The sequence below is a fragment of the Mustelus asterias genome, chromosome 17 (assembly GCF_964213995.1).
Source record: "Mustelus asterias chromosome 17, sMusAst1.hap1.1, whole genome shotgun sequence".
In the NCBI taxonomy this organism is placed as follows: Eukaryota; Metazoa; Chordata; class Chondrichthyes; order Carcharhiniformes; family Triakidae; genus Mustelus; species Mustelus asterias.
Genome location: NC_135817.1, coordinates 55,628,860 through 55,646,509, shown reverse-complemented (window position 1 = coordinate 55,646,509; position 17,650 = coordinate 55,628,860). Strand labels below are relative to the sequence as shown.

At 40.5% G+C, this 17,650-nt stretch overlaps 1 protein-coding gene across 1 annotated transcript in view; it reads right to left on the bottom strand.

The window, feature by feature from the left end:
* LOC144506502 (importin subunit alpha-5) overlaps positions 1–17,650 on the bottom strand; it is a 48,709-nt gene that overhangs the window by 13,215 nt on the left and 17,844 nt on the right. The window contains exons 4-9 of the mRNA XM_078232707.1: positions 15,528–15,627; positions 10,943–11,037; positions 9,433–9,564; positions 7,983–8,071; positions 6,347–6,446; positions 3,065–3,228 (exon numbers count right to left, since the gene is read on the bottom strand). Coding sequence (XP_078088833.1) covers positions 3,065–3,228; positions 6,347–6,446; positions 7,983–8,071; positions 9,433–9,564; positions 10,943–11,037; positions 15,528–15,627 — 680 coding nt within the window. The remainder of the gene's footprint in view (positions 1–3,064; positions 3,229–6,346; positions 6,447–7,982; positions 8,072–9,432; positions 9,565–10,942; positions 11,038–15,527; positions 15,628–17,650) is intronic.

The window sequence follows — 17,650 nt, the reverse complement described above, 5'->3', positions numbered from 1 at the left end:
AAAATTAATACTGGGGTCCAGTAGCCTGAGAGACAGGCATGGCTGTTTTGATCCATATACGCATCAAGTAATTGAAGAGGGTTTGTCCCAATGGTTTATGCATCAACAGGTTAATAAATAGATAACATTAAAAAAAACATCTGTTTCTCATGCCATGGAATGATATGCCCCACTGTGTCATTGGCCTTAATTCATTTTGGGCTGTATCCTTGAGGGTTTTTGACTGAAGTGTTCTAGTTTATTTCTAAATTAACATGGATTTGGAAGATACTAAAATGAGCCTTGATGAGTTCCTGCAGTGCATCTTGTAGATGGTACACACTGTTGCTACTGTGCATTGATGGTGGAGGGAGTGAAGTGTGGAGTTTGCACTTTCTCCATGTTTCTGTATGGGTTTCCTCCGGGTGCTCCGGTTTCCTTCCACAGTCCAAAGATGTGCGAGTTAGGTTGATTGGCCATCATAAATTGGCCCTGTCAGGGGGATTAGCAATGTAAATGTGTGGGGCTAGGGAAATAGGGCCTGGGAGGGATTGTGGTCGGTACAGACTCGATGAGCCGAATGGCCCCCTTCTGTAGTGTAGGGGTTCTATGAATGTTTATGGATACAATGCCAATCAAGTGAGCTGCTTTGTCCTGGATGGTGTCAAGCATCTTGTGCTGTTGGAGCTGCACTCGTCCAGGCAAGGTGTGCCCCATGGACAGGCTTTGTGGAATCAGGAAGCAAGTTACTCGCTGCAGGAATTCCTGTCCACTGACCTGTTACTGTACTTACATTATTTATATGGTCAGTCTAATTCAGTTTCTGGTCAATTGTAATCCCCAGGATGTTGATAGCAGGGGGACTCAGCGATGGCAACACCATTGAATGTCAAAGGGTGATGGTTAGATCCTCTCTTGCTGGAGATGGTCGTTGCCTGATACTTGTGTGGCACAAATACTGCTTGCCAGCCCAAGTCTGGATACTGTCCAGGTCTTGGTGCATTTGGGCACAGACTGCTTCAGTATTTGAGTGGTCGCGAGTTGCATTGAACATTTTGCAGTCAGTGAACATCTCCACTTATGATGAAGCAGCTGCAGATGGTTGAGCATAGGGCACTATCCTGACAAACACCTGCAGTGATGACCTGGAGCTCAGATGGCTGACCTCCAGCAGCCACAACCATCTCGGTGCTAGGTATGACTCCAACCAGCAGAGAATTTTTCTCCCCAGTTCCCACTGATTCCACTTTTGCAAGGATCCCTTGATGCTACATCCTGTCAAATGCTGCCTCGAGGTCAAGGGCAGTCACTCTCACCTTAGGGATTCAGATCTTTTGTCCGTGCCTGAACGAAGGTTGTAATGAGATCAGGAACTGAGTGAACCCAAATCGAGCATCAGTTGAGGTTTTTGCTGAGTAAAAAATGCTGCTTTATAACGTTGTGGATGACCCCTCCCATCACTTTGCTGATGATTGTATAGACTGATGGGACGGTAATTGGCAAGGTCCTGTTTTTTTTGACATACCTCGGCAACTTTCCACATTGCCAGGCAGATTCAAGTGTCATTGCTGTACTGGAGCAGCTTGACTAGAGGTGCAGCAAGTTCTGGACCACAAGTCTTCAGAACTATTTTTGGAATATTGTCAGGGTCCAAAGTCTTTTCAGCATCAATAAAAGAGGATGTTGTTTCAGTTATACTCCTGTGCCTTCACATCAATTTCTGACTTTACCTGATGCACTGTTTAATACACCAGCTGTGTATTGTGTCCAGATTGCAGAGTTAAACTATATTGTAATTTGTGTTTTTCCTCACAAAACTTGTAACTGGCGTCTACAGCAGAAGAGTTTCCAGGAAGAGACTCGAATTCCCTTTCCTAATACTCGTGACAATTTTGAACTACTAAATTTCAGTTCTTGGAAAACATTTGTATTTTGTTGTAGAAACTGGTTTCCTTACCTCCCTTTACCTTTGATGAAGGAGGTGGCTGTAGTGCATTATAATTCTGATTCTTATTAAGCCCAGTGGGCGAACAGTTTGTTAAACCTCACCATGCTCAGACATGAAAAACAATCACGATGAGAAGGCTACCAGATGCTGCAGAATTATAATGTAGCACAGCCACCACCTTCATAAAAAAGGTAAAGGGAGGTAAAGAAACAGGTTTCAACAACAAAATGCAAATGTTTTGAGAACTGAAATATTTAATAAAATAAATTTAGCAGTTCAAAATTGCCACAAGAGTATGACTAATATATTAAAGGGAATTCAAATCTGTTCCTAGAAACTATTCTGTTTAGACATCAGTTACAAGTTTTGAGGAAAAACACAAATTACAATACAGTTTAACTCTGCAATCTGGACACAATACTCAGCTGGTGTATTAAATAGTGCATAAGGTAAAGTCAGAAATTGATTTGAAGGCAAGGTATGCCAACAGGACACAAATTACTTTTCATTCTTTTTAGAAAGTGGGTATTAGACAGAAGAAGCAAATACACAAAGAGTGGATGACATTTGGAATAATCTGTCACGGTCAAAATGCAGCTGGATGCTGGGTTGAACTGGCATGAGCTAAGAATCTATGCAAGGTCCCATCCTACTGTGCCTATAATTAAAACCACAGAAACAAAATGGTACTTGTGCTGTTCTCAGGTCTGGCCCAATGCTGTAACTGGAAATGATTTACTGTTAAAAAGGTAAAGTATCTTGTGACTGAGGCCAAGGTACTCTAATTAACTCATTTGAACAGCCCAAGTGCAGCATGCACTTGATTCTTATTCAGCCTGGTGGGCGAACAGTTTGTTAAACCGCACCATGCTCAGACATGAAAAACAGTCACTATGAGAAGGCTACCAGATGCTGCAGAATTATAATGTAGCACAGCCACCACCTTCATAAAAAAGGTAAAGGGAGGTAAAGAAACAGGTTTCAACAACAAAATGCAAATGTTCTCAGAACTGAAATATTAAAATAAATTTAGCAGTTTAAAATTGCCACAAGAGTATGATTGTAATATACAGGCATAAACAAATGTATCAAGTCATTCACCAAAGTTTAAATTGAAATATTTAGAAAGTAACTTGCATCAATAGTTCCACTAATCTTCTGCAAACTCCCGAGTCTATTACTGCTTGGATTTTATCATTGGTTCCATCTGATAAATACGACAAAGCCCAGCAGGCATCAGCCAGAACATCTATGTCATTCAGAAATAGCAGCCAGGACACAACACTGAGGCAGGGAGAAACCTGGGGAAAAAACGAAATAATAGGATACAACAACTTGTGGCTTATTTGTATGCTCCTGGATAAAACAGTTACCTGTGCTGACAATCTTATTTCAGAGACTCAACTAAAGTATGCAAATTTCTACTGAAACTACAGTAGGTTTAGGTGTGCTATTTATCCAAGAGACAAACTATGGTAATGGGCAAATACAAATTCTTTGAGATAGATTCGTACATGCTCGCATTGCATTCTATCACTGCTTCCTAGTTAAATTTGAAGTAGTTTAGCTGCTCTCAAGTTTCCTTCGTGTTGCATTTTGATTTAACTGTTGATCACTGCCTAAACCAATTCCATAACAGCATCACCAGGCATTGACTCCCTATCCTAAAATGTCTGAACTTAAGGTTATTTGCTTCCTTTAGTTGCCTATCCAAGTTCCACCCTGATACCCATTAATTTTGAGGATTAGTCATCCGATTCCCAAGCCTCCGCTGATGTCACTAATTGACCAGTTGTTAAGGGTGGAACATTTTACTTTCCCTCCCTCATTGGGAAAGAATGGCTTTAATCCAGCAGCCCCTCCGACACAGGAATTGAAACCATGGTATTAGTGGATGGGGGGGGAAAAAAGAGGCAGGATCAACTCTCTTCACAACTGATGAGACATAATCGATCTGAAACATTTATTTTCTCTCTCCACAGGTGCTGCTTGGTGTGCTGAGTATTTCCAACATTTTGTGTTTTTATTTCAGATTTTCTGCATCGACAGATTTTGCTTTTTGATGTTGTAGGATCAATGCAGTGTCAACTCACTCCCTGACTCTCTGCTGGAACTCAGCATCAAGCTCTCTCAAAATCTACACGCTATTAAATTATTTCAAATTCTAATCTCCTACCGTCTTGCAGCTTAGAAAGTATGTGCTGACAATCAATGGCCATCAGTAACTGACTGCTGAGATTCATTATTTTTACTCACTGAATTCTCTCTGCTCCCCTTTGGAAAATCTAATCCCTTAAAGTTCAACTTTTCATCACATGGTAAGCTGAGTACAAGGCCACAGACATAGGAGCAGTAGGCTATTTGGCCCATCAAGTGTGCTCTGACATCATTGAGATCATGACAGATCTGATGTGATAATCCTCAACCCCACTTCCCCACCACATCTCCAGAACCCCTGATTCAATATCTGTCTATCTCAGCCTTGAACCTATTTAACCACCCAGCCTCTTCAGCTATCTGCAGTAAAGAATTCCACAAATTCATTACCCTCCGAGGGAAGAAATTCCTCCTCAACTCTTAAATTATGCCCTCTGATCCTAGACTCTCCCATAAGGGGAGACAACCTCTCAGCATCTACTCTGTCAGGTCCCCTGAGAATCCTATATGTCTCAATAAAGTCACCACTCATTCTTCTAAACTCCAATGAGCACAGGTCCAACCTACTCAACTTCTGGTATAGAACATTACAGCGCAGTACAGGCCCTTCGGCCCTCGATGTTGTGCCAACCAGTGAAACCAATCTAAAGCCCCTCTAATCTACACTATTCCAATATCATCCATATGTTTGTCCAATAACCATTTGAATGCTCTTAATGTTGACGACTCCACTACTGCTGCAGGCAAAGCATTCCACGCCCATACTACTGAGTAAAGAACCTACCTCTAACATCTGTCTTATATCTTTCACCCCTCAATTTAAAGCTATGTCCCCTCGTGTTAGCCATCACCATCCGAGGAAAAAGGCTCTCACTATCCACCCTATCTAATCCGCTGATCATCTTGTATGCCTCTATTAAGTCACCTCTTAACCTTCTCTCTAACGAAAACAACCTCAGGTCCCTCAGCCTTTCCTCATACGATCTTCCCACCATACCAGGCAACATCCTGGTAAATCTCCTCTGCACCCTTTCCAACGCTTCCACATCTTTCCTATAAATGCGGCGACCAGAACTGTACGCAATACTCCAAGTGCGGCCGCACCAGAGTTTTGTACAGTTGCAGCATGACCTCATGGCTCCGAAACTCAATCCCTCTACCAAAAGCTAACACTCCGTATGCCTCCTTAACAACCCTATCAACCTGGGTGCCAACTTTCAGGGATCTATGCACATGGACACCCAGATCCCTCTGTTCATCCACACTACCAAGTATCTTACCATTAGCCCAGTACTCTGTATTCCTGTTACTCCTTCCAAAGTGAATCACCTCACACTTTTCCACATTAAACTCCATTTGCCACCTCTCAACCCAGCTCTGCAGCTTATCTATGACCCTCTGTAACCTGCCACTTCCCTCCACACTGTCTACAACTCCGACTTTAGTGTCATCCGCAAATTTACTAATCCATCCTACTACGCCCTCATCCAGGTCATTTATAAAAATGACAAACAGCAGTGGCCACAAAACAGATCCTTGTGGTACACCACTAGTAACTGAACTCCAGGATGAACATTTCCCATCAACCACCACTCTTTGTTTTCTTACAGCTAGCCAATTCCTGATCCAAACCACTGAATCACCCTCAATCCCATGTGTCCGTATTTTCTGCAATAGCTTACCGTGGGGAACCTTATCAAACGCTTTGCTGAAATCCATATACACCACATCAACCTCTTTACCCTCATCCACCTCTTTGGTCACCTTCTCAAAGAACTCAATAAGGTTTGTGAGGCACGACCTACCCTTCACAAAACCGTGCTGACTATCCCTAATCAAATTATTCCTTTCTAGATGATTATAAATCCCATCTCTTATAATCCTTTCCAAAACTTTGCCCACAACAGAAGGCTCTTACCAGGGTTGTCCCTACTCCCCTTCTTGAACAAGGGGACAACATTTGCTATCCTGTATGTGATCTCTCTTGGCAGCAGGTATATATACACCAACAATTTGTGCCAGTGATATGCTTCATATTTCATTCTTCAAAGAGTGTTGTGTACTCATATCTTCCACATTTGCAAAGTTATTCTTTAAAAATGCATTAAAAGACTAATCAGTCGAATTAAAAAACAGATTTGAACAATTTACATACGACAATTACAGTTTGTGGAATTGAAACATTGTTTTCTATTGTATATTTTTACTTCTAAAAAAAGCTAAGAACAAATTTAAACTACAGCTCCATTGGATAGATACTACCTTTGAAAATTCTGGAGCAGGATTCTTCCCTCTACACAGGTTTGACAGTGCCCAAACAGCATTCCTCGTCATTGTCAATCGATTAGGTTTTGATAACAGCCTGAATATTTAAAATAGAGAAGTCAGGTTAACAAATAGGTGCACAGAAATACTTGGAGAAGTTTGGCTTCACTGCAGTTTTAAAATCAAGACACATGGGGATCATTATTTATTTAAATACTTCTAGAAAAGCTGCCCTCTACCAATTTACCAAGGCCAATGAATTAAGAATTACAGACAGACAGATCAAAATTTTCAGAGTCTGACCAGCTCTCATTAAGCTGCAACTTAAAATAGAGGAAACCTGTCAATCTCCACTTCTAGACGGAGCTTCATTATCCAAAACTGGACATTGGCCATAACATCACACAGCTAATTTTGTGACAAGCACTTCCATTTAGTGATTCATTGTTCCACTGGAGCAAGCAGAGGGGGAGTGATTGGAGGCAGGAGTGCTGGTGAGAGATTGATTGAATTATTTATTTATTTAATTAGTCAGTTAGTGTGTGTGTTTTTTTTGGCCTTTACTTTTGTAGTAGTATTTTTCTCAAGTTTAAAGTGAAAACCGGAAGTGGGCTGCTAAGGAGTCTGGGAAGGGTTTAAGCGCGCGAAGTATAAAAGGTAGGCTGCAGTATGCAGCGGGCAGCGTCGGGAGCGGGCAGGGGAGTGAGTGGGAGGCAGAGTGTGAGCTATAAGGGCTTTGGCTCACAGGGCTTCGGGGACAGGGCAAGCAGGGGTGAGTTTAATTCATTTTTGCTGTTTCTACCTGGTACTGGCAAGGTATCTAGAGGGGATGGGTGTGCAGGCAGTGCTGTGTTCCTCTTGCACTATGTTTGAGGTGAGGGACTCCGTCAGTGTCCCTGCTGATTACATCTGTGGGAAGTGCACCCATCTGCAGCTCCTCCAAAACTGTGTTAGGGAAGTGGAGCTGGAGTTGGATGAACTTAGGATCATTAGGGACGCAGAGGTGGCCATAGACAGAAGCTTTAGGGATACAGTTACTCTGAGGAATGAAAACAGATGGGTGACGGTGAGAGGGGCTGGGAGGAAGCAGTCCGCGCAGGGATCCCCTGTGGTCGTTCCCCTTAGCAACAAGTATTCCGCTTTGGATACGGTTGAGGGGGACGACATACCAGTGGTGAGCCGCAATGAGAGGATCTCCAGCACTGTGTCCGTCTCTGTGGCTCGGGAGGGTAAGGGGTAGAGCAGGAGAGCAATAGTTATTGGGGACTCGTTAGTTAGAGGGATAGATAGGAGGTTCTGTGGCAGCAAAAGAGACTCACGGATGGTATGTTGCCTACCGGATGCCAAGGTCCGTGACGTCTCAGACCGTGTTTTCCGATTCTTAAGGGGGAGGGGAAACAGTCACAAGTCGTGGTACACATTGGTACCAACGACATAGGCAAGAGGAGGGACGGGAATTTACAACCAAATGCCAACTTAAGTTTTATGAAAACTGAAAGAGGGAATAAAATCTAAACAGAACTAGTTAAGTATTTTGTTAATCCCAAAGGTGCTTGGAAAGGGTGTGGCTGCTTTTTCCAGCATACTGTACTTAAAATACAGCTTTGAAAATTTTGGAATGCAAATTACTTACTGAACAAGAGGCGGCAGTATGTTACAGTCTAACACGTAATCCCTGCACATGGTGCTGTCCCCTGCAATGTTGCCAAGAGCCCAGATTGCCTGCAATTAGAAAGAAAAAGTGAGCGACAAGAAATCTTAGATTATTTGATTCAACTCTTTTAGACAACAGGTACAACAGTTTTGAATAAACACTTATCTAAAATTGCTGATTAATCATAGATTCAACTGGAGGATGCATATACAAGTGTCCTTGCAATACAGAGCAATTCAACTGATCAGTGATGAGGGGATAATGTTGTTCAGGGCTAGGTCATTAATATCAGCGTGCTTATTTGCACCACAAAGCATATCACCAAATTAACGGAGCTGTATCTAGATATGCCAATATACTACAATCATTCAGCCATTTATCTTAATGTTGCACTTAACCACCAAATAATGTACAACCGTCCTTGTATTTGTGCAAAACTGCTTCATGAACCTTCCTTCCTGACATTAGGTGATTCTACATACTCAGAACCAAGGAAACTAACCTCTAGAATAGTGGCTGCCCTTTAAAAATGTGCATTTTTGTTGTAAAAATCTAGCAGTGCACCTAATTCATGAGGAGATTGTCAACAATATTCAGTTCTCTCCCCCATGATTCTCAGTAAATTTTCTAAAAGTGAAAATTTAATATGAAGACACTGACCTTCTACAATATTTTCAGAACAGTATTCAAATAATCAAATACGTTTGTCACGAATACCTAAACGAACTCATGACAACGCAGAGATTGTTACAAGATACTCAAAATATCAAATGAGCTGCACGGTGGCACAGTGGTTAGCACTGCTGCCTCACAGCACCCAGGTTCAATTCCTGGCTTGGGTCAGTCTGTGCGGAGTCTGCACGTTCTCCCGGTGTCTGTGTGGGTTTCCTCCCACAGTCCGAAAGACATGCTGGTTGGGTGCACTGGCCATGCTGAATTCTCCCTCAGTGTATCCGAACAGGTGCCGGTGTGGCGCAACTAGGGGATTTTCACAGTAACTTAATTGCAGTGTTAATGTAAGCCTACTTGTGACACTAATAAACTTTAAATTGAACACTTGGAGAAATAAATAATCCTTCCAGTCATATTAACTTCCCTTCCATTTCACATTTATCCTGTAAAATACAGAAATACTCTAAATACTTTCTGCATTAAAAGTTCATATGCTGTACCTGTACAAAGGATAGTCAGCAATCAATGTTAATATAAAAGCAAAGCAAACATGCATGTAAATCTATTCTCTGTACTACAGGAATATCTCAGTAGCATAATTAAGATTTTTGGAAATAAAGTATTACAAAATTAATAGCCCCTACTTTTAATGTATTAACAATTAGTCATAGGCCTCAAACCCAAATTAGCTCCTCTTATTTTAAAACTGATAACCATGTTAACTTTGAAAAGTGAGCAAATCCATGATGCGAATTACCTGTTCTTGTACATCTTCAAAATCTGATGTTAACAGTTCAATAAAGACAGGCACAGCACCAGCCTTGATAACCTCACGAGTCTGTAATGAGCTTCCTGACGCAATATTTGTTAGTACCCATGCTGCTTCAAACTATATTGAACAAAAAGAAAATGAGTGGAGATGATTCACACTGGTATCAATATCTGCCAATGTTCAAAGTGAAAACTGGGAAATTGGGGAATCATGTTGGGTTTAGAACTTAAGACAGACAAGTAATAAAATTTGAAAATTGGTGGATCTTTATGTACGAAACAATTGTAAAGAAGTACATAGTTTCTCTCTTTTAAAACTCTACATGTACCAGAGAGAAAAAGAGAGAAAAAACAGACATCAAGCAGCTTTTTCCATTTACAAAGAGATCTCAAACCACAAAACAAAAACTTTAGGAAAAGTACAAGAGTAAAATATGTGGGCCTTTATGAAATAATTCTAAAATTAAACTACAAGTTTAAATTAATCTTTGATCATATCAAGCCAAAGATATAAAATATAGGCTGAATGTTCATGCTAAGTAAAGTACTTAAATGTACGAGGTAGATCAAGAAAGCTCACTGGAAAGTTGTGTGTCAGGTCTTATTTGTTCAACTTCCAGATTGGACCTAGTTGCACACTTGTGTAAAGGGCATATCTGCTCACTATTGGCGATTTTATTTTACCCAAAATAGCAAAGCGATTGTACCATATTTATGAATAATCAGATTTTTTTTTAAAGAGTAGTTTAGTAAGTTATCCACTGTAAACCTAGCATTTCAAGTAACAAAACAAAATGCCGTGCTGTAAACAGCAGTGTTTCCAAAAACAAAACATGTTATTTTTAAGAATTCACTAAAAATATAAAGAATTTTCATAGAAGAATTGTGCCAGAATTAATGTACGTACACTTTGCTGGTATTCTATGCAAACAACTAGAAAAGCCACAAAATTACAGTTAGGGTTGGGTAATAAATACTGGCCTTGCCACATACCAGAATGAACAAAAACAAAGTCCAGAAAAATCTTGGAGGTACTCAAAAACAGGCCTGCGGTACAAACTGACGCCCTGTTTCATATGTGCAAGGTGTTTACTATTATGTTCATGCTATTCACTGCTATGACTATTACATTTCAATGAATTGATTGCACAGGTGAAATAGTGATGTAGAACGTCGTGGTTTCTGAAGTAGTAAGTTTGCATTTTCTCACACCACAATGTTGAGAGATTTGATTTTCATAAGACAAAAATAGGATGTTTTAACATTTAAAATTTCACATTATGAAAAATATTGAATGTTTTGAGTTAGCTGGATTGGAGATCAACTGGATCATTCTTGTCTGTTGTGCATTAACAGGCCATGAATGCAGTGTAGAAACATAGAACATACTTGGAAGAAAAATGTACTGAAGAAATAATCATGGTTCAGTGTGCATATACTATTCTGGTACAATATAAATTGATTATATTAAAGACTGCATGATGTTCTGAGATTACCTGCAAAGTACAATTTTCCCTTCTTTTGAGGAATTCTACAAATCTTTCCACTACTCCTTGTGTGTTGATCACTTCATCAATTGGAGGATTTGGTTCTGTTCAAAAATATAAATGCTGGGATTAAAGGTTTCCTGTTATGTTCAGTTACCTTTTGATCAAAACATTGTCTGTTTAGTATGAAAAGTAAACAGAATTGTGCTGCGGATCTTCCTTCAGTGAAAACTGTATCAAGATGGATCAAAAATAACTTCATCTCAGAAGAATTCTTTATCTGACAATTAAAAAACACTAACAGAGGTAAAAATGTTAGTGCTCTCAAACATGTATTAGGTCTCACCAGATCATTAATATATTTATGCACTTCACTCCAGACAAATTTTTAAACCTGGGCCATTGGTGACAACCAATATTAAAAATCCTTTCCCCAATAGAATTCTGTAGCATACAAGCATGGAATTACATTCAGCTCATTACACCTCCCCCACTGTCAACTGGACCCATTTCAAAACCTATTTCCTTGCCTTTGCCTCATTCTTCCTTTTTGTTTCAGCATCGCTGCTGTTTTGTCCATCCCCAATTGCCTTTGAAAATGCATGCCGCCTTCTTGAACCATTACCGTCTGCGGCACAAGTACAACCACATTGCTGTTAGGTCAGGAGTTACAAGATTTTCATCCAGCAAGGATGAAGGAACAGAGATATAGTTCCAAGTTTAACCAATGTGGTAAAGCCATCTCAAAAAATTCTGATTACCCCATTTGTCCTTTAGTGATAACATTCAACCCTTGCCACTTCATTGCCGATTTTCAACCAACTGAAAAAGTCACTACAATAAAAGCAAAATACTGTGAATGCTGGAAATCTGCAATAAAAACAGAAAATGTTGGAAAAACTCAGATCTGGCAGCATCTATGCAGAGAAAAATGTCAAGTTTGTATGACTGAAAGGAGAAATGTGATGGATTTTATGCTGTTTGAGTATAAAGTTTATTAGTCACAAGTAAGGTTTACATTAACACTGCAATGAAGTTACGTGAAATTCCCCCAGTCGCCAAACTCCGGCACCTATTTGGGTCGATGCACCTAACCAGCACATCATTCACACTGAGGGAGGAACCGGAGCACCCGGAGGAAACCCACGCAGATACAGAGAACGTGCAATCTCCAAACATGACCCAAGCTGGGAATTGAACCTGGGTCCCTGGTGCAGTGAACCACTGTGCCACTGGTGCAGTGAACCACTGTGCCACCATACTGCCCGTATAAGAGGGAGTAAAGCAAAATATTAGGTCAGTGATAAGTGAGAGCTAGGAGAGATTGCACAACGTTTAGGGCACAAAACAAAGAAAGTGGTAATGGCAGTGTCAAGGACCGGAAGGTGATTAAAGTGGCATAAAGGTAAAACAGCAGATCTAAAGGTCAGTGCTTAGTTTTCACCCACCAGCTTCCATATTCAAAGGATCATCCTCTGCCATTTCTGCCAACTCCAGCATGATGTCACCACAAAACACATCTTCACCTCATCCCACCTTTCTCAACATTCTGCAGGGAGCGCTCCTTATGACACCCAGGTCCCACTTTTCCATCACCTCCAACACTCAGCCCTTTGCCATGCAATCACAGATAGTGCAACACCTGCCCCTTTACCTCCTTTCTTATTATCCAAAGCCCCAACCTCTGGTGAAGTAGCATTTCAATTGCACCTCCTTCAATTTGCTCTACTGTATTCACTGCTCTGAATGCAGTTCTCCTCTACATTTGGGAGACTAAACGTGGATGACTGCATTGCGGAACACCTTCACTCAGTCCACAAGCATAACTCCAACCTTTCTGTCGCTTGCCATTTCAACTCACCATCTTACTCTCATGCCCACATGCCCTTGGCCTGCTGCAATGTTCCAGTGAAGCCTAATGCAAACTGGAACACCACCACCTCATTCCGATTAGGCACGTTACAGCCTTCTGGACTCAACAGTTGCATTGAACAACTTTACACTGAGCTTTCTCCTCCATCTTGAGCCCCTATTCTAATCTAACATTTTTGCCCAACACAACCCCTCTCCCAAACGGCCACCTGTCACTTATTCTTAAAAACTGTTTACAGTGACACTGACCTTTGTTCTTCTATTAACACAGTCTGCTATCTTACCTTTATGCCACTATTAGTACTTTCTAAAGTACATCGCACTGCCATTGACACTTTGTCTTGTGCCCAAAACATCTTTGTACAATCTCTCCTCACTCACACCTAGCACTGCCCTTCTATTTTGCTCAAATAGTACAAAATCCATCAGATTTCTCTCTCTAGTTCTGAGTCAGACTCAAAACATTAATTCTGTTAATTCTCTATTCTCGGATGCTGCCAGACCTGCTGAGTTTTTCCAGCATTTTCTGAAATAATCACTGCTTACTCTCTCATCTTTTCAAAACTGCAACACACCTGTGAAAGAAAATCCTAACTTCACTCTTCCCCATTGTCAGGAACAATTTAAAATTTTTAATCCCTAGTCACCAACTCCCAACGAAAGGAAATTGTATTTTGACATTAATATGGAAATGCCAATATGAAAACAACAGTATTTAGCCTTCCATCTTCCAATGGACACTGTACCACAACTATCTTTTAAGTCTGGTTTCCAATCTTTGATCATTTTTAATACATAGAAATGACAGCACAGAAGCAGACAATTTGTTCAGTTAGTGCAAATCGGTGTTTATTCTCTACATAAAACAGCCACACAGGGTGGGGAGGGGGATCTGAATCATATCTAGTGCCAAAGCGAGATGGTTCTGGTTTTTGGAGAGCATCTCAATCCCATGGCATCCCTGCAAAGGTTCTTCAGGTCTGACCATCTTCAGCTGCTCCAACAGACCTTCCCTCTGGCATCAGGTTAGGTCAGATGTTAACTGATGATTGCACAGCTGATGGTTGAGCAACTTTGCAAATACTGAATCATATAATCTCTACATCATAGAAGGGGCCCATCGAGTCTGCACCAACACTGTCAGACCCTATCCTCACACATTTACTCTGCTAATCCCCCTAATCTACACAGTTTGGGACACTAAGGGGCAATTTATCATGTCCAATCCACTTAATCTGCACATCTTCGGAGTGTGGGAAGAAACCAACGCAGACATGGGGAGAATGTCTGTGGAGTTTGCACAGTCATCCAAGGCCAGGATTGAACCCAAGTCCCTGGCACTGAGAGGCAGCAGTACTAACCACTGCCACCGTGCTGCCCATAGCAATCCACGTAGCAACAACTAGGCAACATTCAGGCTTTGGCTGATGTGGGGCACCAATACTATTTGCCACTTGTCAGGCAATGACCTTATGACAACATATCACTGATCCAGCGACAATGAAGGAACAGAGGCCTGGATCTCTCCAAAAACACCGATGTATTTTCACCACATGGACTGCAGTGATTCAAGGTGGCAGCTGTGACTGTGTGCGATAAGAAAAGCAGCTGAAAGCTTGCCAGACTGAAGAGTAACCAAGGCAGTTCTGTGTAATTTTTTTAATATTTACTTACTATTGAACTTATTTCTAATCCATATGCATGTAGATGCATGTATTTTACCATTTTAGCAGTAAATAAAATTACCTTAACTCAAGAAAGCCTGGTCAAATTGGCTCCTTTTTAAATACAACTTTTGGGTCTGGAAAAGACATCCAAGGAAAGGGGAACCTTGTTAGATTAAACGCTGTTGCTAACAGCAGAGGGAGTGTTGAATAAAGACAGAGCCAGTCACCCCTTCTTACCCAAGTTTGGAACATCTTTGGGAGTAAACCAGCCAGATGGTGGCAAATCGAGGGGTCTCACTTGGATCAACAATTTTTGAGGAATCTTACCCGGGGCTAGTTGTAACATTGGTTAAGAACAATGGAAAGGGTCCACCTTCCATGTCCTAATCTTTCAAAAGTTTAAAGAGATCACCCCAAATTCAATGGCTTCACTGAGATGCCAAAACTGCAAACATTTATTCTGCTGTGGCCACTGACATTTTGTATTAACTAATTTATTTAGCTTTATCCATTTTAAAACCCACATTTTATTGGCCAGTGTTATAAACATCTGTACTCTGATGCAGGGAATTACACATTTGAATCCCCAAGTCTCTGTTCACCACAATGCCCAGCACATTTCTATCGCTGCATCAAAGTCCAATCATTTATATGTAATAACTGAGCACAGAACTGACCTCTGGGTTACATCACTCAATCATTCTCCAGACTGAGAAACACCCAAAGTTCAGTTAAACATCTACAACTGAAACAATTCATAAGAAAAATCAATGTTAAGATGCTCAGGATTGTAACAAATGACAAAATCTCCAATAAATATGTCCTTTTCTTACACAAATAGCTTTGAATCAATGTTTGACAGATCACCAAGTATGATTAAAAAGGCAACACGTTACACCAGAGCACTCATGCTGTACTTGTACATTTTGAACCTGATGCAGCATTAGCACAAGCAAGAGCAGAGGTTGCCATTTCACCATCTCAGGTCAAACACTGTTAATAACATTTAACACACTAAAAAATCTAGGATAATACTACACAAACTGCGTTTTCACCTTTGGAAAGGAGTTTCCGAAATTTCTGGGTAGCAGCCAGCTGCTGTTCAGAATTATTAGAGAAAATCATCTGTACCATATCCGAGGTGATTACTCCAGTCTGTATGTACACAAGGGAGAAGACAGCAAATCAGAATTGATAACAACAAAAAGTACTTGGCATCGACAGGACTCTTCCTTTGTGAGCAATATCTAAACTATTTCTAGGACCAGAGTTATCCTGAATAAGTCTGACATTTTAAATTTACTACTATTGGAAGATTTAAAAGGAATTTCAAACCAAAATAAAAGGACTTGCCTTTCTATAGAACCTCAATGTCAAACTATCTGCATCTGACCAAATGGATTGCTTTTGAAGTGCAGCCAACTGCTTATATAATTGCACCTGTAGATTGCAATTGTGGCCGAAATTTCCATCAAGTCCAAAAAAACGAGTAAATAACCAGTTAATCTTGTTCCAGCGGTGTTGGTTGAGAGAAAAAAATTGACATCCAACAATCCAGTCCCCCTACTAACATACCGGAGAGTCAGCTTAGAGAGGAACTGGAACTCAAAATGTTTCAACTTGGAGGCAGCAATATTAACTGAACTAAGATGAGTTGCAGAATCTTTATAGACATTTCACCAGAGTGACGTAGTAACTCAAGTACTGGAACACTAGCAGGGAGAGAGGAGGGACCATTCCAGAGGCTACAGAATTCTGAATATCACATATCAAGAGAAAGCAAACACTAGCAATTAACTCAGTGGTGTCAGAAACTGCCTTCAAGTATTTCATCTGCTTGCCTGTCTTTTCAGTAAGAAGTTTAACAACTTCTTACTGTGTTTACCCCAGTCCAACACCGGCATCTCCACATCATGCCTGTCTTTTCAACAGTGAGAACACAAAAGGGCTCATATCTTTATCAAAGAAAAATGTTCTTGGATGGAAAATGGTATAACAACTTTCTACCAAAGTCCAATATTTTGGTGGGCCTCCCCCGGTGCTGGGGATTAAGCAGGCCTGCAGGGATTTTGGATCAAAGTTTCATGTGAAAATTTACTATTTCACATCACTGTCACTGGAGGTGTATTTAGAATTCTCAGGGATAGACACTAACAAGTGTCCAGTCAGTAGCATCTTTGTCACGTGATACCCAGCAACAACAAATAGCATTCAAAGATCAGAAAACTTAATCCTATTTGCACTTCTATTTCTTATGCTCGTTTGCCCTGTATGAATTTCATGGGCCTGGAGGTTCACATTTGCCCCTTGTGGGGAAATTATAATCCAAATCTATTAGCATTAACAAGTTAAGATACGCACAAGTAATTTTTATGGACTTAAATTCCAAGAATGCACCTATATAACTCAAGAAGAAAAGTCTCAACGAACAGCTCAATTGGCCCATCATTTCTACTAAACCATACAACTACATACAGATAAACCCTTTGCATCAATTTATAGTATGCTCACACGCAAAGGCTGGCTGCAAACCAATACACATGAGCATTGATAACTTAAAGATCAGTACAGAAATTCCAGTGACATAACAGCACCTACATACCTGAATCTAAGATAAAGTTTCAAATAACCAAAAAAATTATTGTACTTTTAAAAGCATGCACAGTTGAGTGAAATTAAGGGCAAACAATTTTATTAATTGTTCAAGAGAACATATCCAAATCCTCAGTCTTGTTCAATAAATACAGTCTTTATAATCTAATGGAGCAGCAAGCTTAATCAAATTATTTTTAAAAAAGAGCTGTGGTAGAGTAGTGGTTTCAATTATTTACTAAGCCACCTTCATAGGTGCTTCAATACCTACTTTGCTAACTTACTTCAGCAGCAAAAGTTGTTGGAGGAAAACGTGACACTCCCTTTTTATTTATCCCAAGCTTTACTGAGGGAACGGTGTAGAAATCTATATCAACTTGCCTTATTGGTTGGCAATAACTTGCCATATTGCAGCAGTACATGATACAAGTGGAACCCCGATTTTACGCGCTCTGATTTAGCGTGAAATCGGATATGATGCGATGGACCCTTTTTTTTTGCTATTCCCGGTTTAGTGATTTAGCGTGACCCCGATAACATTCGCAACATTTTATGGACCCCAACCATCGCGTTAAAATGGGGCTGC